Below are 19,002 nucleotides of genomic sequence, written 5' to 3' on the forward strand. Positions count from 1 at the left end.
GCGGAGTGCTTGTATTCTGTCGCGGAGCTGTGTTGTGTGGTTGTGTAGCTAATGCGCGTTGGAGACGTTTTCTCCGCTTCCACAGTCGTAAGAAGGGAGGATCAGGGTTTGACACGGGGACTAGGATTGGAAATTTCCCGCGTAGCCCGTGACTGGGTGTTTCTTAGATCAGCGACCCTTGAAGTGTAGTCGGAGGGGTTGCACAGGGGTGGGGGTAAGAACCGGCGAAAGTCTGACCACGAAGTGTGTCGCACCTTCGCCTTGCGTAGGGGGTGTTGTGTAAATATGTTGATAGCACACCTCTCACAAGCGGGCCTGCAACCCGCTCCGGAGAAATCTGAACTTCTACTCATAACACGCAGTAAATACCAATGGACGATGAACCCCTCCATCTCCCTCACCAGACAGCGCATCCCCCGCGTCGACTCTTGTCGCACCCTGGGTATGCCATTGACCTCCAACACTTTCACCTCTGCCATCAATCAGTCCATACGCACATACCACTCAATCGCACACTTACTCCGCCGCGTAGTCTTAAAACATGCCGGCCTTATGGAGAGACACGCCAGCCACCTTGCTGAAGCGCTGGCCCTGAACAAATTCCTGTGCTACATTCCTTACTGCACCCTTATGGGCACAGAAGACAAGCTAATCCGGGCCCTCAATACGCTATACAAAGCAACACTAGGGCTCCCCCCTCAGGCTTCTACAGACACCCTGTCCAGAAAAGGCCTTTTCCACCCCCTTCAAGCCCTCCTTAACTTGCACAGGGAGAGACAAATCATCCGCCTGTCTAGCTCACCACCTGGGCGGTGCATATTTTCCCAGACTCTCTACGCACCCAACTCTTTCCCAGACCCACCCCAGTCTCCGATCTGCCCCCTTAATCTCCGCCTCGCATCCATTCCACGCAACATGTCCGCACACACAGTGAGTGAGAGAGAGAGAGAAAGTGAGAGTGTGTGAAGTGGAGTGATACATCCGCAGTGATGATGTGTCACGTCACTGCAACCAGACGTCAAGAAAATAGTGTTCAGATTTGCAAAAGTAAAGTTGCGAGAGCATGCATGGTTGATATGATAGCCTGGCGCACTTATGAATAGTATTTTAATTCCTCGAACTGGTGATTACAGAGCTGGGGGAGCCACAAATTTTGTTGCGTGATTTATCTTCTTAATGACGCGTGTGACATTAGCAAACATGGAACACCACATGGAATTCGCCTGTTTCCATTAAATAATTTATAATTGAATTGTTTGTCCCATTGATGGATTGTTGAAACGTTTATTTGGGGCCTGCAGTAGAAGGCACGCCCGCGCGCGCGCGCTCCGGACGGGGCCTACGTCGTCCTCTGGGCGCCGGCCGCGCGGCCTGGGTCCCCGCTCGCCGTTGCCGGCTCGCTGGGTCCCTGCCGGGCCAGCGCCTCGATGACCTGCTGGACGGCCCAAAGTTGTTCCTCTTGTTTGTCGCTCCCTGCGGCTGCTTCCAGTCGCGGCGGGATCCTCCCAGTCTTAGCTTCTTCCTGGTACTTGCTGCAATTCCACAGAATGTGTGCGAAGCCGGCCGTCTCCGTTCGGCAGACTCTGCATTTGTCTGTCGGGTGCGTCTCGGGATACATTCTGTGCAACAGCGACGGGCTGGGGAGTGAGCCCGTCTGTAGCTGTCTGAATAAAACGGCTTGCTCTCGACTGAGCCCCGAGCAAGGGGGTGGAAGGGTTCTGCGAGCTAGGCGGAACGCCTTGGTTATTTCGTTGTATTCGGTCATTCGGTCCTTGGTGCTGAACCACAGCGGCCAGTCGACCGAGGCGCGGTCCGTTAGCGCGCGCGCCTCGGCGTGTGCCGTCTCGTTGTGGTTGGCGTTGCGGTCTGACGCCTCGCCCGCGTGCGCCGGGAACCACTTGATTCTCACTTGTTTGCTGCCATCGTCGTTCTTGGTTGCCTGCAGTATGCGCACCGCTTCCTTCGCTATCCTGCCTTTGGCGTAATTTCTCACCGCCTGCCTCGAGTCGCATGGCACCGTGCGGCAGTCGCGGTCGGCGATGGCCACCTCCTCCGCTTGCTCTGCCTTGGGGCATCTCGTGCTGGCGGTCGTGCGAACGGTGCCGGTCGCGTCGACGACGACCGTCGTGAAGCCGTGTATCTTGGCGTACTCAGCCGCGTCAACGTAGCGTGCGTGTGTGTCGGCCGCGTGCTGGTCTATCAGCGCCTTGGCTCTCGCTGCTCTCCTCACTTTATTATACTCCGGGTGCATGTTCTTCGGTACCGAGTCCACTCTGATGTTGCGCCTGATCTCATCGAGGACGGGGAGCTGCGTCTGCTCCCTGCCTTGATATCCAATTCCCAGGTTGTCCAGGATTTTCCGGCCGGCCTTGGTCGAAGACAGTCTTTCGAGTTGTGCGGCGCGTTGGGCCTCCGCTCTCTCCTCTAGCGTGTTGTGCACCCCCAGCTGCAGGAGGCGTTTGGTGCTCGTTGTTTCGAACAGTCCCAGTGCCCTCTTGTAGGCTCTGCGGATGAGTATATCTATCTTGTTTCTCTCGCTCTTCTTCCACTTGTGGTAGGCCGCCACGTACGCTACGTGACATATGACGAACGAGTGGATCAGTCTGATCAGGCTCTCTTCCCTCATTCCGCTTTTCTTGTTCGTGACTCGTTTGAGTAGTCTCGTGGCGTTCGCCGCTTTCGCAATGAGCCGGGTGACGGTCTCGCCGTTTCTGCCGTGCGTCTCGATCGTCATTCCCAACACTCTGATCTTGTTGACTCTTGGGATCGCGTTTCCATCTCTGGTCTTGACTTTGATTGCCTCGTACTATCTCGGGCTGCTCTTGGGTTTGCGGTGCTTGACGGGCGGGTAGACGAGGAGCTCCGACTTACTCGGCGAGCATCGGAGCCCCGTTCCGTCGAGTTGGTCTTCGATCGCATCAACGGCCGCCTGTAGAGTGGATTCGATGTGGGCATCGCTGCCCCCATCCACCCACGGCGTTATGTCGTCCACGTATATCGTACGTCAGACTTCCTTGATGTCCCTGAGCCTTTCGGCCACTCCTATCATCACGAGATTGAAAAGCACCGGTGAGATGATCGATCCCTGAGGTGTGCCTGTGCTTCCCAGCTTCTTCTCCTGTGCTTGGAGGTCCCCATGAAATTTCGGTTTCGGTTTCATCAGCAGAACGGTGGTTGCGCCGTCACAAGGACGCATAGGATCACGTATGTAAGACATTCAAAAACAGCAACACGCACAATCACTGCTTCGTCGTTTTAATTCGCTCCAGGTCCTACGCAAGCCTGCTCCAAAGGCCGGAATAACAGCGACTAAACAAACAGTTATTGCAGTTTTTGTATGCCTCACATGGTCTCATACCTACTAGTGACATCGCAACCACCGTTGCGATCTCACTAGTAGCTAAGAAAAGCTAAAAGGTAAGCTAAGAAAAGCTAGTGTTCCTGTGTATGCTCTTACAGGAAGCACATACCTGCAGGAGCATACACAGGAACACTAAGAAAAGCTAGACTTCAGCGCCACTAGTTCCCGCGACCACCACTTCAGCGAGCGGAGCTGCGAAAGAACGTTGAGTAGTCCGAGCCGGCGATATCAGCGCCATCGCATCTTGTTTGCGTCACAGATCGGTGTTAGTTTATAAATTGGGCTTAGAGTGCAGGAATGTGCGTTACAATAAAGCCCAGTGTTCGATAGCGCAACGTGACGACACAGAGTTGAGCAGACAAGGCTCCATACGTGTTGTGTGTAGCGACGTCCTGTCGTCTGCTAGGTCCCATTGAGATACAAAGGTCTCTTCTTCTTGAAACCTCTTTCCCGAAAACATTGCTGGCCTCCTTATCCAGATGACGGCGCAACAGGTAGGTACTGTCGTGGAAAAAGACGAGAGCGACGAAAAAGTACGATATACCAAGATGAAAACTGAAAAACCGCGCTGATGTTCCACTTCGTGCACTGTAAAAGGTTGACTTTCGGACGAAGCCGCTTACTTTGGTTTTCTGAGGAAAAGAGGTGGTGCAGTAATTCTCCCGCATCTCGATGGACACCCGAACCGCGCCGTAAGGGAAGGTAGGACGGTGGGAGCGAAACAAGAAAGAGGTGCCGTAGTGGAGAGCTCCGGAATGGCGCCTTCACTTTCGGGCGCCCGATGCGCCATCCAGCCCCCTAGTGGGGATCAGTGGAGGCCACACCTAGAAATGCCTGCTTCTGCCCTCCTTTCGTTGCACTGCCGCACTCGGCATAGCAGACGAGTAAGAACGAGGCGATTCAATGCGCTTTCTTTCTTTCACCGTTCCTCGCCATTACATGAACCGCACAGCACTGGCTTGATTCTTCATCGCCACTCTCGAAGGTGAAGCGTTCCCGTGGCGTCTGCGTTCCTGTCGGACGTACTCTGTGCAGTCTTGTATTCACGCATAACTATAACAGATTACTTGATATTTCCCCCCAAAAGTAAATTTTATTGCTTGAAAAACTTTCTGACAAAATGCGTTTTTTTTTTAAATACGCAAAACGCCACCAGGCGGTGTTAGGTCGGACCAGAAGGGACATCGGTACATCGCCATTGTGTGTTGATCCTGGTGGCTAGCCTCTGCTTCTTGCAAGACCTCACAGAGTATTTTAGGCTATATTTGCTGCTCGACACGTGCTTATAGCAGCTTAGTAGCCTAAAATAATTGCCGCGGTGAGTTCTGCACTCCATTTGCTTGATTTTCATCCTTATTGGTTGCGCGTCCCACAATCTCCCAAGCGCTGCGCACTAGTCATAAGCATGGAACCACGCTGTACTCCCGCGACCGCAAATCTTGGAGAGAACCGGACCTTCAAAAGCAGTTAACGTGGTTCAGTTTATGTCCCGAGTTTTCAAGAGCTCAACGGATGCCGGCAGTCTGCCAACCTCGGGTAAAAATTCAGGGGGCACTTTGACTGTCTAAAGTGGGTAGAGGCGGAAGCGTTTTCCGCACCACCTCCGCTGTTTCTGTGGCACTGGTGGCGTCACATATATTTGAGTACTAATTACTAAGTGATGGCAAATCACTAATTAATTGTTAATTGCTTATTAATGTCTGAATACTAATTAACTGCTAATTAATGACGCTTAAGCTTCGCCTTTTGGAGTGGAACGCGACAGCGCGTTGTAGCGCTGCCAGGGAGTCCACGGAACGCCACCACCCGTTCGGCGCGATGCCTTGCCCTTTGAACGCAACGCTTTTTGATTAAAGGAAATGGCGCAGTAATTCTCTGTCATCTCGGTGGACACCTGAACCGCACCGTAGAGGAAGGTAGGTGGGAGTGAAAGAAGATAGATAAAGAGGAGCCGTAATGAAGAAAATGAAAATTGTATTTGAGGAAAGGAAATTACGCAGTAACTGTCTCACATATCTCGGTGGACACCCGTCAAGATTCAGGGGGGCACTTTTTTGACCTAAAGTGTGGTCACTGATGTGTGGTTAAGATGTTAAGCTTCGCCCCTAAGAGTGGAAAGCGACAGCGTCTTGCAACGCTGCCAAGGAGTCCATAGAACGCTATCGCCCATTCGGTTGTACGCCTCGCTCGTCGGTAAATTGGTTTTTGAGGCAAGGAAATGTATCTGTCTCTCATTTGTCGGTGGACACCTAAACCTCGCCGGAAGGGAATGGAGGAGGATGAGAGTGAGTGAAGACACCGTATTCACTAGACGCGCCTTTGTTCATTCCAAACCATCGAGCGGGCATGGCGGAGTGGATAGCGTGCTCGTCTCTCACGCCGAAGACCGGGGTTCGATTCCTGAGCTCGACCAATTTCTTAATCGCTTTTATTTATTTATATGGCCTGACTAGTAAAGCTAATTAGGCTAATGGAGTAATTAAGCAATTAACTAAGCTCCGTCCCACTTACTTGGAGCATCACTATTACGATCCCTTCAATTGGTTGTATGGTTACTAGCCAAAGTGCAATTGGCCCCGTTTGAAATTCGCGCACTGTGACGTCACGACCGTTTCCACCTATTGAAAAGCGTGACATTTTCTGTCGACAACTGCTGCTTACAACGATGAGACATTAAAGGCTTCCGCCTTAATATTTTTCTTCCGGTAAGGGCCATGGTCCTGGTTAGGCTTACATCTTTTATGGCAAGACCTGCACGGGTTCAAGACCTGCCCAGCGCCACCGATGAAAAGGGGCAGCAGCGGCGACGCTGGTAGTGTAATAAAAAGTGCACGTTTATAGTTTTATCCCATTTGCGCCCGAATTAGGTGAACTTAGTTGAAAAGATATCTAATGTCTGTCTTTAAAAACTCAAAATGGCTGACCTCAGCTGCTCGCATAGGTGGTATGCCGCGCCGCGGCGCTGCAGTGCGCCGCCGCCGGCCGCCATTATTGACGTGGACGTAGCCATGGCAGACGACCTCCTGCTCCGCAAGCATGTTTTCTTCGCGTGTCGCACTGCGGCTTGGTATCCGCTTGCATCGGAGATTCGGCAAGTAGACGCCGGGCGCAATAGCCGCGCGAAACTACGTAGTAAACGAATGCCACTATGATTCGGCAGCTGCGCTTGTTAGCGCTGCTCGAGCCTGTCGAGGAAACAGGCGCAGCGACGACAGTTGGTCGCGGGTTTGGTTCTCCCCGATTCTGGGATAGAAGCTCGGATACTGGTCAATGACAGCAGCACTTCCGTGAAACCGGATAGCCGCATGTCGTTCAAGCACATTCGCGCGGAAGAGATCGGTGTCCCGGCAGCACCAGATAGCTGCGACGCGTCTGCTGGTTTGGTTTTGGTTTTATGGGGTTTAACGTCCCAAAGCGACTAAGGCTATGAGAGACGCCGTAGTGGAGGGCTTCGGAAATTTCGACCACCTGGGGTTCTTTAACGTGCACTGACATCGCACAGTACACGGGCCTCTAGAATTTCTCCTCCAAAGAAATTCTAGCCACCGCGGTCGGGATCGAACCCGCGTCTTTCGGGTCAGCAGCCGAGCACCATAGCCACTGAGTCACCGCGGCGGCGTACGACGACGCGTCTGCGGTGCTCCTTACATAACTGTAAACTGCGTATCTGCGCCGAACCGTTGATTGCTTAAATGTTGCTTAAATGTTGAATGAAAGGATGTGACCTCGTGCTTTCTTTGACCTTGAAATGAATTCTTGGGCATGCACTCCGTTTTAAAGCGTTAGCTCTAATGGTCGCGTTTCTAAAGGTCGTGTTAGCATGAAACACAAGATCATTCAAGTGGGACCAGTGGGTGGTACCATTGGTACACAGATTGAGGACCACCTAATTGGCGTAGAATGTTCGGAGATGTATCGAACCATTCAGCGCGTTACGGAGCGTAAGATTACTAGTCGAATCAAAGCGTAGCATGTCACACGGATTCGCACCGACGACCTTTGGTTCCTCAAACCGTGACTTCTTGATACTTCAAACGTCCGTTACGGCCAAACTAATTGGCGTAGGCCATTGTAACTGGTGTCAAACGATTTGTCTTCTTGCGCTGTATAAGTCGGCATCAAAAAGTAGATATCCGGGCATAACGAAAAATTTGTACCGGACCCTACCAAAACCGCGCACTCATGTTTGCACCGTGCGCTGTGTTGTCAGATGCCGTCACGAAAAAGAGACACGACACTGACGAAGCGCGGACTATCAAGTGTCAGCTAGCAGTTACACTCGTGTCGAAATTTGTCAACACGGCGCGGACAGTGCAAACGTGAGCAACTACCTAGCCCAGTTTGCTGTCTTATCAGCGGCCGTTGTGACAATCTACGATCACCTTTGTGCAAAAGAACGACTGCTCCAGAATGGTAACAGGACTTCCCAAGTCCGGTCATGTGTATACGTTGTGCGCTGTGGATTCCCACACAAGACATAATTCATCGGCGCCTTTTGTCAGAGATTTACCCGGTGTGCTCATGCATCGCAGACGCCGTAGCGAGAGGCCGGATCGCCGATCACTTCCAGGCGAATGTGTCCACTAAATGCAGCTCTCTGGTTTCACGGAAACGCTTCTGTCATTGACCACTATCTGAGCTTCGATCCCAGAATCTTGGTTTTATGGGGCTTTAGCGTCCAAAAGCGACCCACCTCTCCCTCGTTCCTCTCGTTCAGAACCCCTGCCCTTGAAACTGGGACACTGCCGGGATGGACACACGGATGTTTTGCGCTCCCGAAACGTTCTTTGGCTAGTTAACGAGTACGGTTTAGTTCTGTGAGGGACGCGATAGTGAAGGGCTCCGGTAATTTCGACCACCTGGAGTTCCTTAAGTCCACTGACGTCGCACAGTACCCGGGCCTCTTTAGAATTTCGCCTCCATAGAAATTCGACCGCCACGGCCGTGTGCCGCCGCGGTGGCTCAAGTGGCTATGGTGCTCGGCTGCTGGCCCGAAAGACGCGGGTTCGAACCCGGCCGCGGCGGCTGAATTTCTTTGGAGGAGAAATTCGAGGCCCGTGTACTGTGCGATGTCAGTGCACGTTAAAGAACCCCAGGTGGTCGAAATTTCCGGAGCCCTCCACTACGGCGTCTCTCATAGCTTTAGCCGCTTTGGGACGTTAAACCCCATAAACCAAACCAAACCAGCCACGGCCGTGATCGAACCCGCGTCCCGGCTCTAGGGGAACCAAACCAGCGACCAACTTTCGCCGCTGCGCCTGTTTTGTTGGCCGGCTCGAGCAGCGCTGACAAGCGCAGTTGCTCAATCGTAGTGGCGTTCGTTTACGACGTCGTTTCGTGCGGCTGTAGTGCCCAGCGACTACCGGCCGAATCTCCGTTGCACACTGATTCGAAGCGGCAGTGCGACGCGCGAAGAAAATTGAGTTCGTCTGGTACGCGCACCTCAATCATGGTGGCCGGCGGCTCTGCGCCAGTGTGAACAACTGAGCACGAGCGATCTGTCTTTCTTATCGCAACCATGCAAAACTACTCACATTTTGACGCATGCATGCGCGTATCAACCTTTTTTTTTTTTCGGGTGTTAGAGAGAGAAGTGTTGCAATTATGACTGTTTTCACTGCTAGTTTTGATACGAATAAAGCAGAGAGGACGGAGTGAGAGAGCATGTTCCAAATAGCAGACGATGATGGTGATCAAACGGTTGCGGGAGTCTAGTGGCTTAAACGGCAAAGAAACTAAGGAAAGTTGCCGCACGCTGCTCTGTGGAACCCCGCTATCTGTGCAGGTCTGGAGCTCGGTAGGTCTTGCATCCGAGAGAAACCCAGGGAACGGTCGGGGCGCTTGGAGCCATTTCACAGCAGTCCTTTCAGAATTGTTAGCTAACTACGAAAACAACGCATAGGGTTACCAATAGGGTTATTAAATTTTGCGTGTATGCCTTGCCCTTGTGTTGTGCTTGGTGCTGGAACTGTGGGCACAATGGTATTCTAAGCTGCTTGCCGCAGCTTTTTCTGTTGTGTCCCCTCTTAAGGATGTATTCTGCGAGAAAAAGGATTTTTCAATAAGGGTTCTGCTAACGGCTAAAAAATGAAAATGAGACTTTTTTTTATTTCTTGAAGCCATATATGGAATACCTTACGGTCAGCCCTTGTAAAGGGAGCCTGCGATTGTTCGACTGTGCTACTAAACACTTGGTCACAACATTCTATGTGGCGAGAGACGCGCCTCTGGCTGATGTGTTACCGCTGCGCTTGCTACCAGAAGATGCTTGGTCCATTCGTTCTGCCATGCGGCACGGTGCTGTGCACGTGTTGAGTACGGAAACCTCTAGCGCAGGTTTCTCGCACACCTTTGAAAATGGGCATGCAAGTTTCGCGTAACTCTTCTAACGCGTACTCTACATCTAATGTTGGTGACATCAGCTAGTCGTTTCCACTTATCGCAGGTGATCAAAAAAGTATCCAAGCCATGTCCCGCGTGAGGCGACGCATGGAAAACTACATGCAAAATCCGCAGCTTTACTTCGCTACTTTTATCAACTCCGCCATGAGGGCAGGCTCAGTCTTCGTGCCAGGAAAAAATTATTTGGACATGTTCGTCGACAACTATGCCGACTGGACGGATGACTTGGCCATTAGAGTAGGCTGTGATGCCTTAAGCCGCTGCAGAGGATATCCGGAGGAGAGAATTCGTCGACGCCTTTACAAGACGTGGCTCGCCGCTTTTGCTGCTCAAGAGTGGCCAGAAAAATTCGATCATCTCTTGATGGAATGCGTAGTGGCCACACCTTCGCTCTCAGACCCGGCAGAGCCACTGTTCGGTCACTTGCTGACAGTCGCGGCTAAAATTTCGCACCCCGAAGGGACTTTCTTGGAGACGAGCAAGCTTCGTCGACTGTTCAAAAACGTCGGACGAGGGGACGGCGACTTCGAGTCGGCTTCCGGCCTCGTGGCCCACCTGGCCCATTTGCTCTCTGTTGGAGACGGGAAGGCTCTCTATGAAGCTGGGCTTATTATCGGCTTTTTGAGCCTTATACTGAGCACAGTAGCAGTCGTCAGCGTCAACCGCCTCATGGACCTCTATCGAGAGCTCGAGAAAACCGGGCTGGCGTCAGTGATTCCCACAACGTTCACTGGAGAACTGCCCTGCCTCAGGATGGTCAACCTGGAGAAGCTCCGTGCCAGGTCTGAGACGCGCCTGGGCGTCCTCAGACCGCATGTTGCTGCCCTGGCCGTAGGACAGTACACGCTCCATCTGAAGGCGGAGGAAGAAGCGCCAAAGGAGGATGTCTTCTTCTTAGAGCAGGCATACATGGTTCATACAAAATATACCTGGCTGGAGTCTGTCGCTCTGCTGGAAAGGCTTGCCGCAAAAACTGGTCTCGACATGGACTCCCTGAACAGAATGATAAGCGGTAGAGACAGCAGCGGCTGGGTTAGGAGACTAATGAGTTTCTACTTGACCAACGTGGCCACCCCCGGGAACGAGCAGGAGTCGGCTCCGTGGAGTCGGGTCATCGAGCGATCATTTTTCAGGGGGCTTGAAATAGAGGAGAGCCACGGCTACGCGCTCAAAATCATTTGCTTCCTGGGACGCCACGCACACGGCACCCGCTACAAGGAATGGAGCAATTATGTTTTCGAAACAATGCCCCGATTTGAAGTAGCCAATGCGAAGGCCTGGGCCAAACGCTTCCGCTCTATCTTCCCACGAGGACATGTTCGTCCGGTGCAAGCCAGTACTTAAAGTTGCAAGTAAGGAGCGTTCTGGAAAACTTATTCGCTTTTATTTAGTTTTTGAGCTTTCCCACAGATCGCACGAAAGAGTGTAGGTTCATGCATGTCGTGGGATTGCAAAACTGGTGAGTGGGGCGGACACGGGGCCTTCTAAAAAGGGGAACCGTGATCAACGACGCACCACAAGGAATGTGAAGCGTACGCTTCTGCCGGAGCAGGCGGTGGGGCGCATCACCCTCGGCAGGGGTCTCGCGAAAGCAAACAGCCCTCGGGTATTTTTTTTATTTTCGCGGGCTTAATTTGAAACTATATGTTAATGACTGAAACTATATATTAATGACCCCCCCCCCCGAAAAAAATAAAAGCGAACACCCAGTTTTCCAGAACACTTTTTAGTGCACCTTTAAGTGCCGCCGACTTAGATGACTTGTCTACGCTACGGCAAGCTTCAAACTGGCAATGAGTTTGTTGTAAAGTTTCCTAACATTGTAGTGATTCTTGCAAAGTAATGACCCTGTTTTTACTTGCTGTTCATTGCATTTTTGGTTAAATATCGGCCGTTCATTTGCTTACAGTGACATTGTATTTCATCCTGTTTGTATTTTTGCCCTTTCGATTTGCCAGTTGTAATTTTTGCTTAAATATCGGCCGTTCATTGGCTTACAGTGACATTGTACTTCATCCTGTTTGTATTTTTGCACTTTCGATTTGCCAGTTGTAATATTTGCTTAAATATCGGCCGTTCATTGGCTTACAGTGACATTGTACTTCGCTGTGTTTGTATTTTGCACTTTTCATTTGCCCATGGCAATTCTTGCTTAAATATCGGCCGTTCATTGGCTTACAGTGACACTGTGCTTCGCCCTGTTTGTATTTTTGCACTTTCCATTTGCTAATTGTAATCTTTGCTTACATATCGGCCGTTCATTGGCTTACAGTGACATTGTACTTCCCCCTGTTTGTATCTTTCCACTTGCCATTTGCGAATTGTAATTTTTGCTTAAATATCCGCCGTTCATTGGCTTACAGTGACAGTGTACTTCTTCCTGTTTGCATTTTTGCACTTTCCATTTGCCAATTGTAATTTCTGTTTTAATATCGCCCGTTCATTGGCTTACAGTGGCATTGTACTTCGCCCAGTTTGTATTTTTGCACTTTCCCTTTTTCCATGTAGTTTTCCATTTTCCAATGGTAAATAAAAGGCATTCGCTCCTACTTGGCGCATTAACTTCAGATTTTAATTATGCGGTCGGTTCCGCACACTTTTTTTAAATAAAATGGAAATGCTAAATATGTAATACGCTAAAATGCACAGCTATTCAAGCATCTACTCATGCTTTCCGCTTGTTGCCATCAGCCGCAAAGCTTACGACGGGGCTTTCGTGTGGCCGTGCATGTTAGTTAGCTTTCTCCCATATCGCATCGAGCTGCCTCAGCTGGTTTTGAAGCCACTGCGCCCATTCTGCGGGTGTGCTTGCACTGTCTACAGCCTCCCCACCCCTTTGTTGTAATTTCTTTTTTACTGCTATAATAGTTCTAACCATTCGGCTTATTTCCCGAAGTTCCCTTTTCTCTTTTATATTTGCTTTATTGAAACGAGAAATATACGCGTGATGTCAGTGCACGTTAAAGAACCTCAGGTGATCGAAATTTGCGGAGCCCTTCACTACGGCGTCCCTCATGCCCTGAGTCGATTTGGGACGTTAAACCCCAATTAACCAATAAACCAAATATACGCGTGCACGGCACTTGACCTGTCTGCCGAGCGCCCTTGAGTACATTTTAATCACCCCCACAACTAATCAAGGAGCAGTTTCGCCGCCAGAACTGCAATGCATGCACTTGCAGCGGAACATACTGCCTTTCATAACTTCTTTGCAGCACTATAGAACACAGAGTCTTCCTCCGTCAGTCAGGGGAGCGCGTTGGACGTGTTCCTCCGCACCTCGTCGTCTGTCCGCGGCGTACACAGATGTGGCTAGACAAGAGTATAAACCGACACTGTCTCCGTGAGAACTCTTTGATACTGCCAGTTGCGGAACTTCCTTTCTATGGGGTCCATGTATAAAAAGGCCGGTCCGAGGTGGCAAAAATATGGGTGGTGACGAATTAACGCGCCGATCGCGGTCAATAACGTAAGCTGTGTTCAAGTTGTACACTTTGAGATTGTTGATAAATGCACAACCGGCTGGAAACAAAATCAGTAAAACATGTGCATTAACAATAATCCATAGTAACAGTCCGAGAGATGAATTAAAAGGTCATCAGCCTGACTACGCCCACTGCAGGGCAAAGGCCTCTCCTATGTCTCTCCAGTTAACCCTGACCTTTGCCAATTGCGGCCACCGTATCTCCGCAAACTTCTTAATCTCATCCGCCCATTTGGGAGAGGTGTGGGGAAATGTCAAGTGCTTGTTGGAGTGTGGTTTGGACCTCTCCCGGTGAGCCAGTGGTGACCCACGAGGTGAGATCGTCTGCATAGAAGAGAAAATGAAGGTCGGGAATATCGGCTATAGGACCCGGGCGAGCGGGACCATGCCTAGGTTAAAGAGAATGGGAGAGAGGGCTGCACCTTGTGGAGGCCCACGAGTTAGTGGGATGGGGTGAGACAGTTTGTCGAGATAGCGGATACGGGCGGAGCGGTGGGAGAGCAAAGCTCTTATGTAATCGCACATGATGTGTCCGCACTGTGTGTCAGCTAGTATGGTGAGGATGTGGTCGTGTAATATGTAGTCTAAAGCCTTGTGTATGTCAACGGTTAATCAGGCCTTGACCTGCGCATCGTCTGGAGCATTTGTGTTAAAAAAGGTGGGCTGAAAGAGAAGCATAAGGTCTTGGGTGAATAGTGCTCGGTGAAAGCCAATGAAGGTGTGTGTGTGTGGGGGGGGGGGGTGATAGTCGGTGGTCTGAGGATGGGAAGTAAGGCGGGCAAGCACCATGTGCTTCATGAGGTTGACCGCGCAGGAGGTGAGGGATATATGACGGAGGTTATTGATGGTGGAGGGTTTGTTGGGTTTCGGTATGGATGAGACTAGGGACGATGTCCAGTCCACTGGCAGGGTGCCAGAGGTCCAGGCATCGTTGATAGAAGAAATATGTGGGCTTCGGGGGGGAAGGTTCTTAGAGTTGTGCATGTGATTTTGTCTGCACCGGGAGCAGAGTGTGTGTTACAACGTGCGCATGCTGTGTCAAGTTCTGTGTGTGTGAAGGGGATGTCTAGTGCGGGAAGGGCTGGGTCATGATATGGTGAGTTTAAAGAGGATTGTGAGGGTGGGAAATACAGTTGTTGGAGGTTACTGAAAACCTGTGGTGGAGTATGGGAGGCGAAGAGGCGTTCGAGAGTGGGTGCGGGATGAGGCTGAGGTCCGAGAAGGAAGCGGAGAAGGTACCAGAATGATTTTTGATGTGAAGTTCCGTCTAAGCGCTCGCATGTTCGTGTCCAGTGTTCGGTGTCGAGTCTCTTGCAGTGGGAGATAATGTCGTTGCGGAGTGCTTGTATTCTGTCGCGGAGCTGTGTTGTGTGGTTGTGTAGCTAATGCGCGTTGGAGACGTTTTCTCCGCTTCCACAGTCGTAAGAAGGGAGGATCAGGGTTTGACACGGGGACTAGGATTGGAAATTTCCCGCGTAGCCCGTGACTGGGTGTTTCTTAGATCAGCGACCCATGAAGTGTAGTCGGAGGGGTTGGACGGGGGTGGGGGTAAGAACCGGCGAAAGTCTGACCACGAAGTGTGTCGCACCTTCGCCTTGCGTAGGGGGTGTTGTGTAAATATGTTGATAGCACACCTCTCACAAGCGGGCCTGCAACCCGCTCCGGAGAAATCTGAACTTCTACTCATAACACGCAGTAAATACCAATGGACGATGAGCCCCTCCATCTCCCTCACCAGACAGCGCATCCCCCGCGTCGACTCTTGTCGCACCCTGGGTATGCCACTGACCTCCAACACTTTCACCTCTGCCATCAATCAGTCCATACGCACATACAACTCAATCACACACTTACTCCGCCGCGTAGTCATAAAACATGCCGGCCTTATGGAGAGACACGCCAGCCACCTCGCTCAAGCGCTGGCCCTGAACAAATTCCTGTATTACATTCCTTACTGCACCCTTACAGGCACACAACAAGACAACTAATCCGGGCTCTCAATACACTATACAAAGCAACACTAGGACTCCCCCCTCAGGCTTCTACAGACACCCTGTCCAGAAAAGGCCTTTTCCACCCCCTTCAAGCCCTCCTTAACTTGCACAGGGAGAGACCAATCATCCGCCTGTCCAGCTCACCACCTGGGCGGTGGATATTTTCCCAGACTCTCTACGCACCCAACTCTTTCCCAGACCCACCCCAGTCTCCGATCTGCCCCCTTAATCTCCGCCTCGCATCCATTCCACGCAACATGTCCGCACATACAGTGAGTGAGAGAGTGAGTGAGAGAGTGAGAGTGAGTGAAGTGGAGTGATGCATCCGCAGTGATGATGCGTCACGTCACTGCAACCAGACGTCAATAAAATAGTGTTCAGATTTGCAAAAATAAAGTTGCAAAAGCATGCATGGTTGATATGATAGCCTGGCGCACTTATGAATAGTATTTTAATTCCTCGAACTGGTGATTACAGAGCTGGAGGCGCCACAAATTTTGTTGCGTGATTTATCTTTTTGATGACGGGTGTGACATTATCAAACATGGAACACCACATGGAATTCGCCTGTTTCCATTAAATAATCTATAATTGAATTGTTTGTCCCATGAAATTTCGGTTTCGGTTTAATCAGCAGAACGGTGGTTGCGCCGTCACAAGGACGCATAGGATCACGTAAGACATTGAAAAACACCAACACGTACAATCACTGCTTCGTCGTTTTAATTCGCTCCAGGTCTTACGCAAGCCTGCTCCAAAGGCCGGAATGACAGCGGCTAAGCAAACAGTTATTGCAGTTTTTGTATGCCTCACATGGTCTCATACCTACTAGTGACATCGAAACCACTGTTCGAGTGCTGAAACCGTAACCGAAGCTTCATGGGAAAAGAATTTCGATAAATTATTTATTGGGCGTTGGTGAGTTTTCCCTCGTGATTCATGTCTAGTAATGTATTGCGCATCATTCCCGAGCACAAACACTCCACGAAGAAGTTGGTGACTCTGCCACTTTAACAGCTGGTAATGAATTTCTCACCTGGTGTTCAAAAACGAAAAATTTCAGTTTCTCAGAGTTACAAGAAATATCCAGTGACCTTGTTTTCGAACAAAAAAAAAATGTCCCGTGTCATGTGCGCGACAGTCCAACTCCTGCGCTTGATGCGTGCTATCTCGGCGCTGCCACAACCACGGCAGCAGTGATGCGCATGGTTGTTCCTATAGGCCTCGGCCCTTCGACGACACGAATTCCGGGTTTGAAGACTTCGAAATTGAACGCAGCAACAACGGGAATTCGCTTTCCAAGTCGTAACAAGCGAGATAATGTGATAACAGTGACGTCCGAACCCGCACCTGAAACATGGACAACACTGAGTGAAAAGGGGGTGAGAGGAGGGTGGGGGACAGTTGTCTTGTGAAATAAGGGCTAGAAGAAAACGCCACAGGAACATGCCATAGAAATACCAGCAGCAGAGATGCGGCTAACTACAGCTCAAAATACGCACTGAGCACAACTTTTACTTGCAGTGGTCATCTCAAAATCACTTTCGGATGCTGGGCGTCGCACCCCGAAGCATATGTATAACAGAAATAACAAGCGTATCACAAGAGGCGGCTACCCCCATGAAACAGCGACCTCTCGATCTAAAAAGATTTTGCAAAAGTATCAGAAACTTTGCCAAAGACCAAACGCCGAGATTTGTGCCGTTATCTGAGGTAGCACTCATCACGTGCTGATGTTCGCGGTACGTAGATCATCAACACTGCGTGAGCGTCTTTTATCTTGGAATGGTGCAACTGACTGTTCTAGGCGCGCAATCTCGTCACGTGGCGATGAACTACACCTAAACGAGTCCGAGGTTGCACGTAATACGAGCGGGAAATGCCAGCCGTATTTACGGTGTCCAACGAGCCTCCTTTTGTCTTTTATAACGATGATATGATACACCGGGGGTCTCAACTCTGACAGAACACCGATAAGTCGTTGGCGTATCGAGACCTTGAAAGAGAGGCCAATGGAATGATCGTGGAAACTACCGCACCACTTCTGTGCCGCTGCGTCGCATGTAGCAATATTATATATATATATATATATATATATATATATATATATATAAGAAGGGGGTGAAGATCGGATGGATCCGGTAGAACATAAACGTAATTCGGTTGACACACGGTAGAAAAACAACAACTTTATTCTAACGTTTCGACCAGGGTCTGGCCTTCGTCAGAGTTCACTCTGACGAAGGCCAGACCCTGGTCGAAACGTTAGAATAAAGTTGTTGTTTTTCTACCGTGTGTCAACCGAATTACGTTTATATATATATATATATATATATATATATATATATATATATATATATATATATAAGCGATAACATATTCAGTAATATTCTAAATTGATCAACACCACGAAATAAATATATTAATTATAAAAAAAATCCCTTGTGCCCCTTGGTTTCTGTGGCTGTTGGCTTCTGTCATATATACCGTATTGTGCGTTTTTATCGTAAAGACTTTCGAAATTTTTCTTACCTCAACCGCTGGCTTGTTAGCGGTGAAACTGCACACAGAGCTTGCGTATTATGGTAATTTTTGTATCGTAGCAAGTTTTACAACGGTACTTACTTAGTTAAGCCGTGCATGATGCAAAAGCATAATCGTCTGCGTCGAGATCGGAGTACCGAAACCCAAAACACCGAGTTTTTGCTGAAGGGCGGCAGTAGCGCCATCTGTTTTCCACAACGAAATTAAACAAGAAAAACACAGCTCAGGACTTCGCGACGTCGTCCTCCGACGAGCCACGAAAGCAGACGATATAAGCTGAATTGAATAAAGTCATTGGACGAAAAAAAGACGTCAAACAATATTTTTTTAACGGCACAGCCTCGTTAAAATAGTTGTTTCTGGCATTTTTTCCGCTCAGTTGGCCGAAAATGTTCGAAGCGCTTCAGTTCTTGCAACGCTCTCCTTGGCGCCTTGTGACGCTTTCCACTGCAGAAGACAGATGGCGCTACTGCCAACCTTCAGCAAAAATTCGGTGTTTTGGGTTTCGGTACGACGATCTCGACGCAGACGATTACGCTTTTGCATCATGCGCGGCTTAACTAAGTAAGTACCGTTGTAAAACTTGCTACGATACAAAAGTTACCATAATACGCAAGCTCTGTGCGCAGTTTCACCGCAAACGAGCGAGCGGTTGAGGTAAGAAAAATTTTGAAAATTTTTACGATAAAAACGCACAATACGGTATATGTATATATATATATATATATATATATATATATAAGAAGGGGGTGAAGATCGGATGGATCCGGTAGAACATAAACGTAATTCGGTTGACACACGGCAGAAAAACAACAACTTTATTCTAACGTTTCGACCAGGGTCTGGCCTTCGTCAGAGTGATGGGGTACAGGCAAAAGACAGTTTATAAGGGAATGTACGCGGGGAGGGAACATTCTGATTGGCGCATCGCAGCGGCAAACACCTCAGTATGAATCGCCAGTGAATGATAAATGTAGTAAAGAAAGCACAGTCAAAAATTACTAAATCATCGTGGAGTATAACTGCAATCACATTGTGAAAAAAATGTAAATAATACAAAAATGTTTTGGTCGTAGCTGAAATGCACAAGAAAAGGCGAACAGCAACAACAACAAAATAATAAAAAATATAACAAAATCATCAGACACGAGGACACGGGTGAATACCACTTTTGATTAAACAACGCCTCTTGTGAAAGGGTATGGTACGTACTAAGA

At 49.7% G+C, this 19,002-nt stretch overlaps 3 protein-coding genes across 11 annotated transcripts in view; 1 reads left to right on the forward strand and 2 right to left on the reverse strand.

Annotated features, from left to right (window-relative positions):
* Nucleotides 1-19,002, reverse strand: part of LOC149350324 (oxidative stress-induced growth inhibitor 2-like) — a 150,784-nt gene that overhangs the window by 82,798 nt on the left and 48,984 nt on the right. The gene's annotated exons all lie outside the window — the stretch shown is intronic.
* Nucleotides 798-5,287, reverse strand: LOC149350327 (uncharacterized). The gene has a single exon (XM_089579349.1). The coding sequence runs from the start codon at nucleotides 2,732-2,734 to the stop codon at nucleotides 1,340-1,342; it is 1,395 nt and encodes a 464-aa protein (XP_089435475.1). The 5' UTR covers nucleotides 2,735-5,287; the 3' UTR covers nucleotides 798-1,339.
* Nucleotides 3,346-12,312, forward strand: LOC149350328 (uncharacterized). Its single transcript, XM_089579350.1, has 2 exons — nucleotides 3,346-4,679; nucleotides 9,807-12,312. The coding sequence occupies exon 2, from the start codon at nucleotides 9,830-9,832 to the stop codon at nucleotides 11,105-11,107; it is 1,278 nt and encodes a 425-aa protein (XP_089435476.1). The 5' UTR covers nucleotides 3,346-4,679; nucleotides 9,807-9,829; the 3' UTR covers nucleotides 11,108-12,312.

The sequence above is a fragment of the Amblyomma mixtum genome, chromosome 3 (assembly GCF_055824585.1).
Source record: "Amblyomma mixtum isolate Tamu chromosome 3, ASM5582458v1, whole genome shotgun sequence".
In the NCBI taxonomy this organism is placed as follows: domain Eukaryota; kingdom Metazoa; phylum Arthropoda; class Arachnida; order Ixodida; family Ixodidae; genus Amblyomma; species Amblyomma mixtum.

Coding starts and splice junctions, on each gene's coding strand:
- LOC149350327 (XM_089579349.1), bottom strand. CDS start 2,734: ATGACGATCGAGACGCACGGCAGAAACGGCGAGACCGTCACCCGGCTC.
- LOC149350328 (XM_089579350.1), top strand. CDS start 9,830: ATGTCCCGCGTGAGGCGACGCATGGAAAACTACATGCAAAATCCGCAG.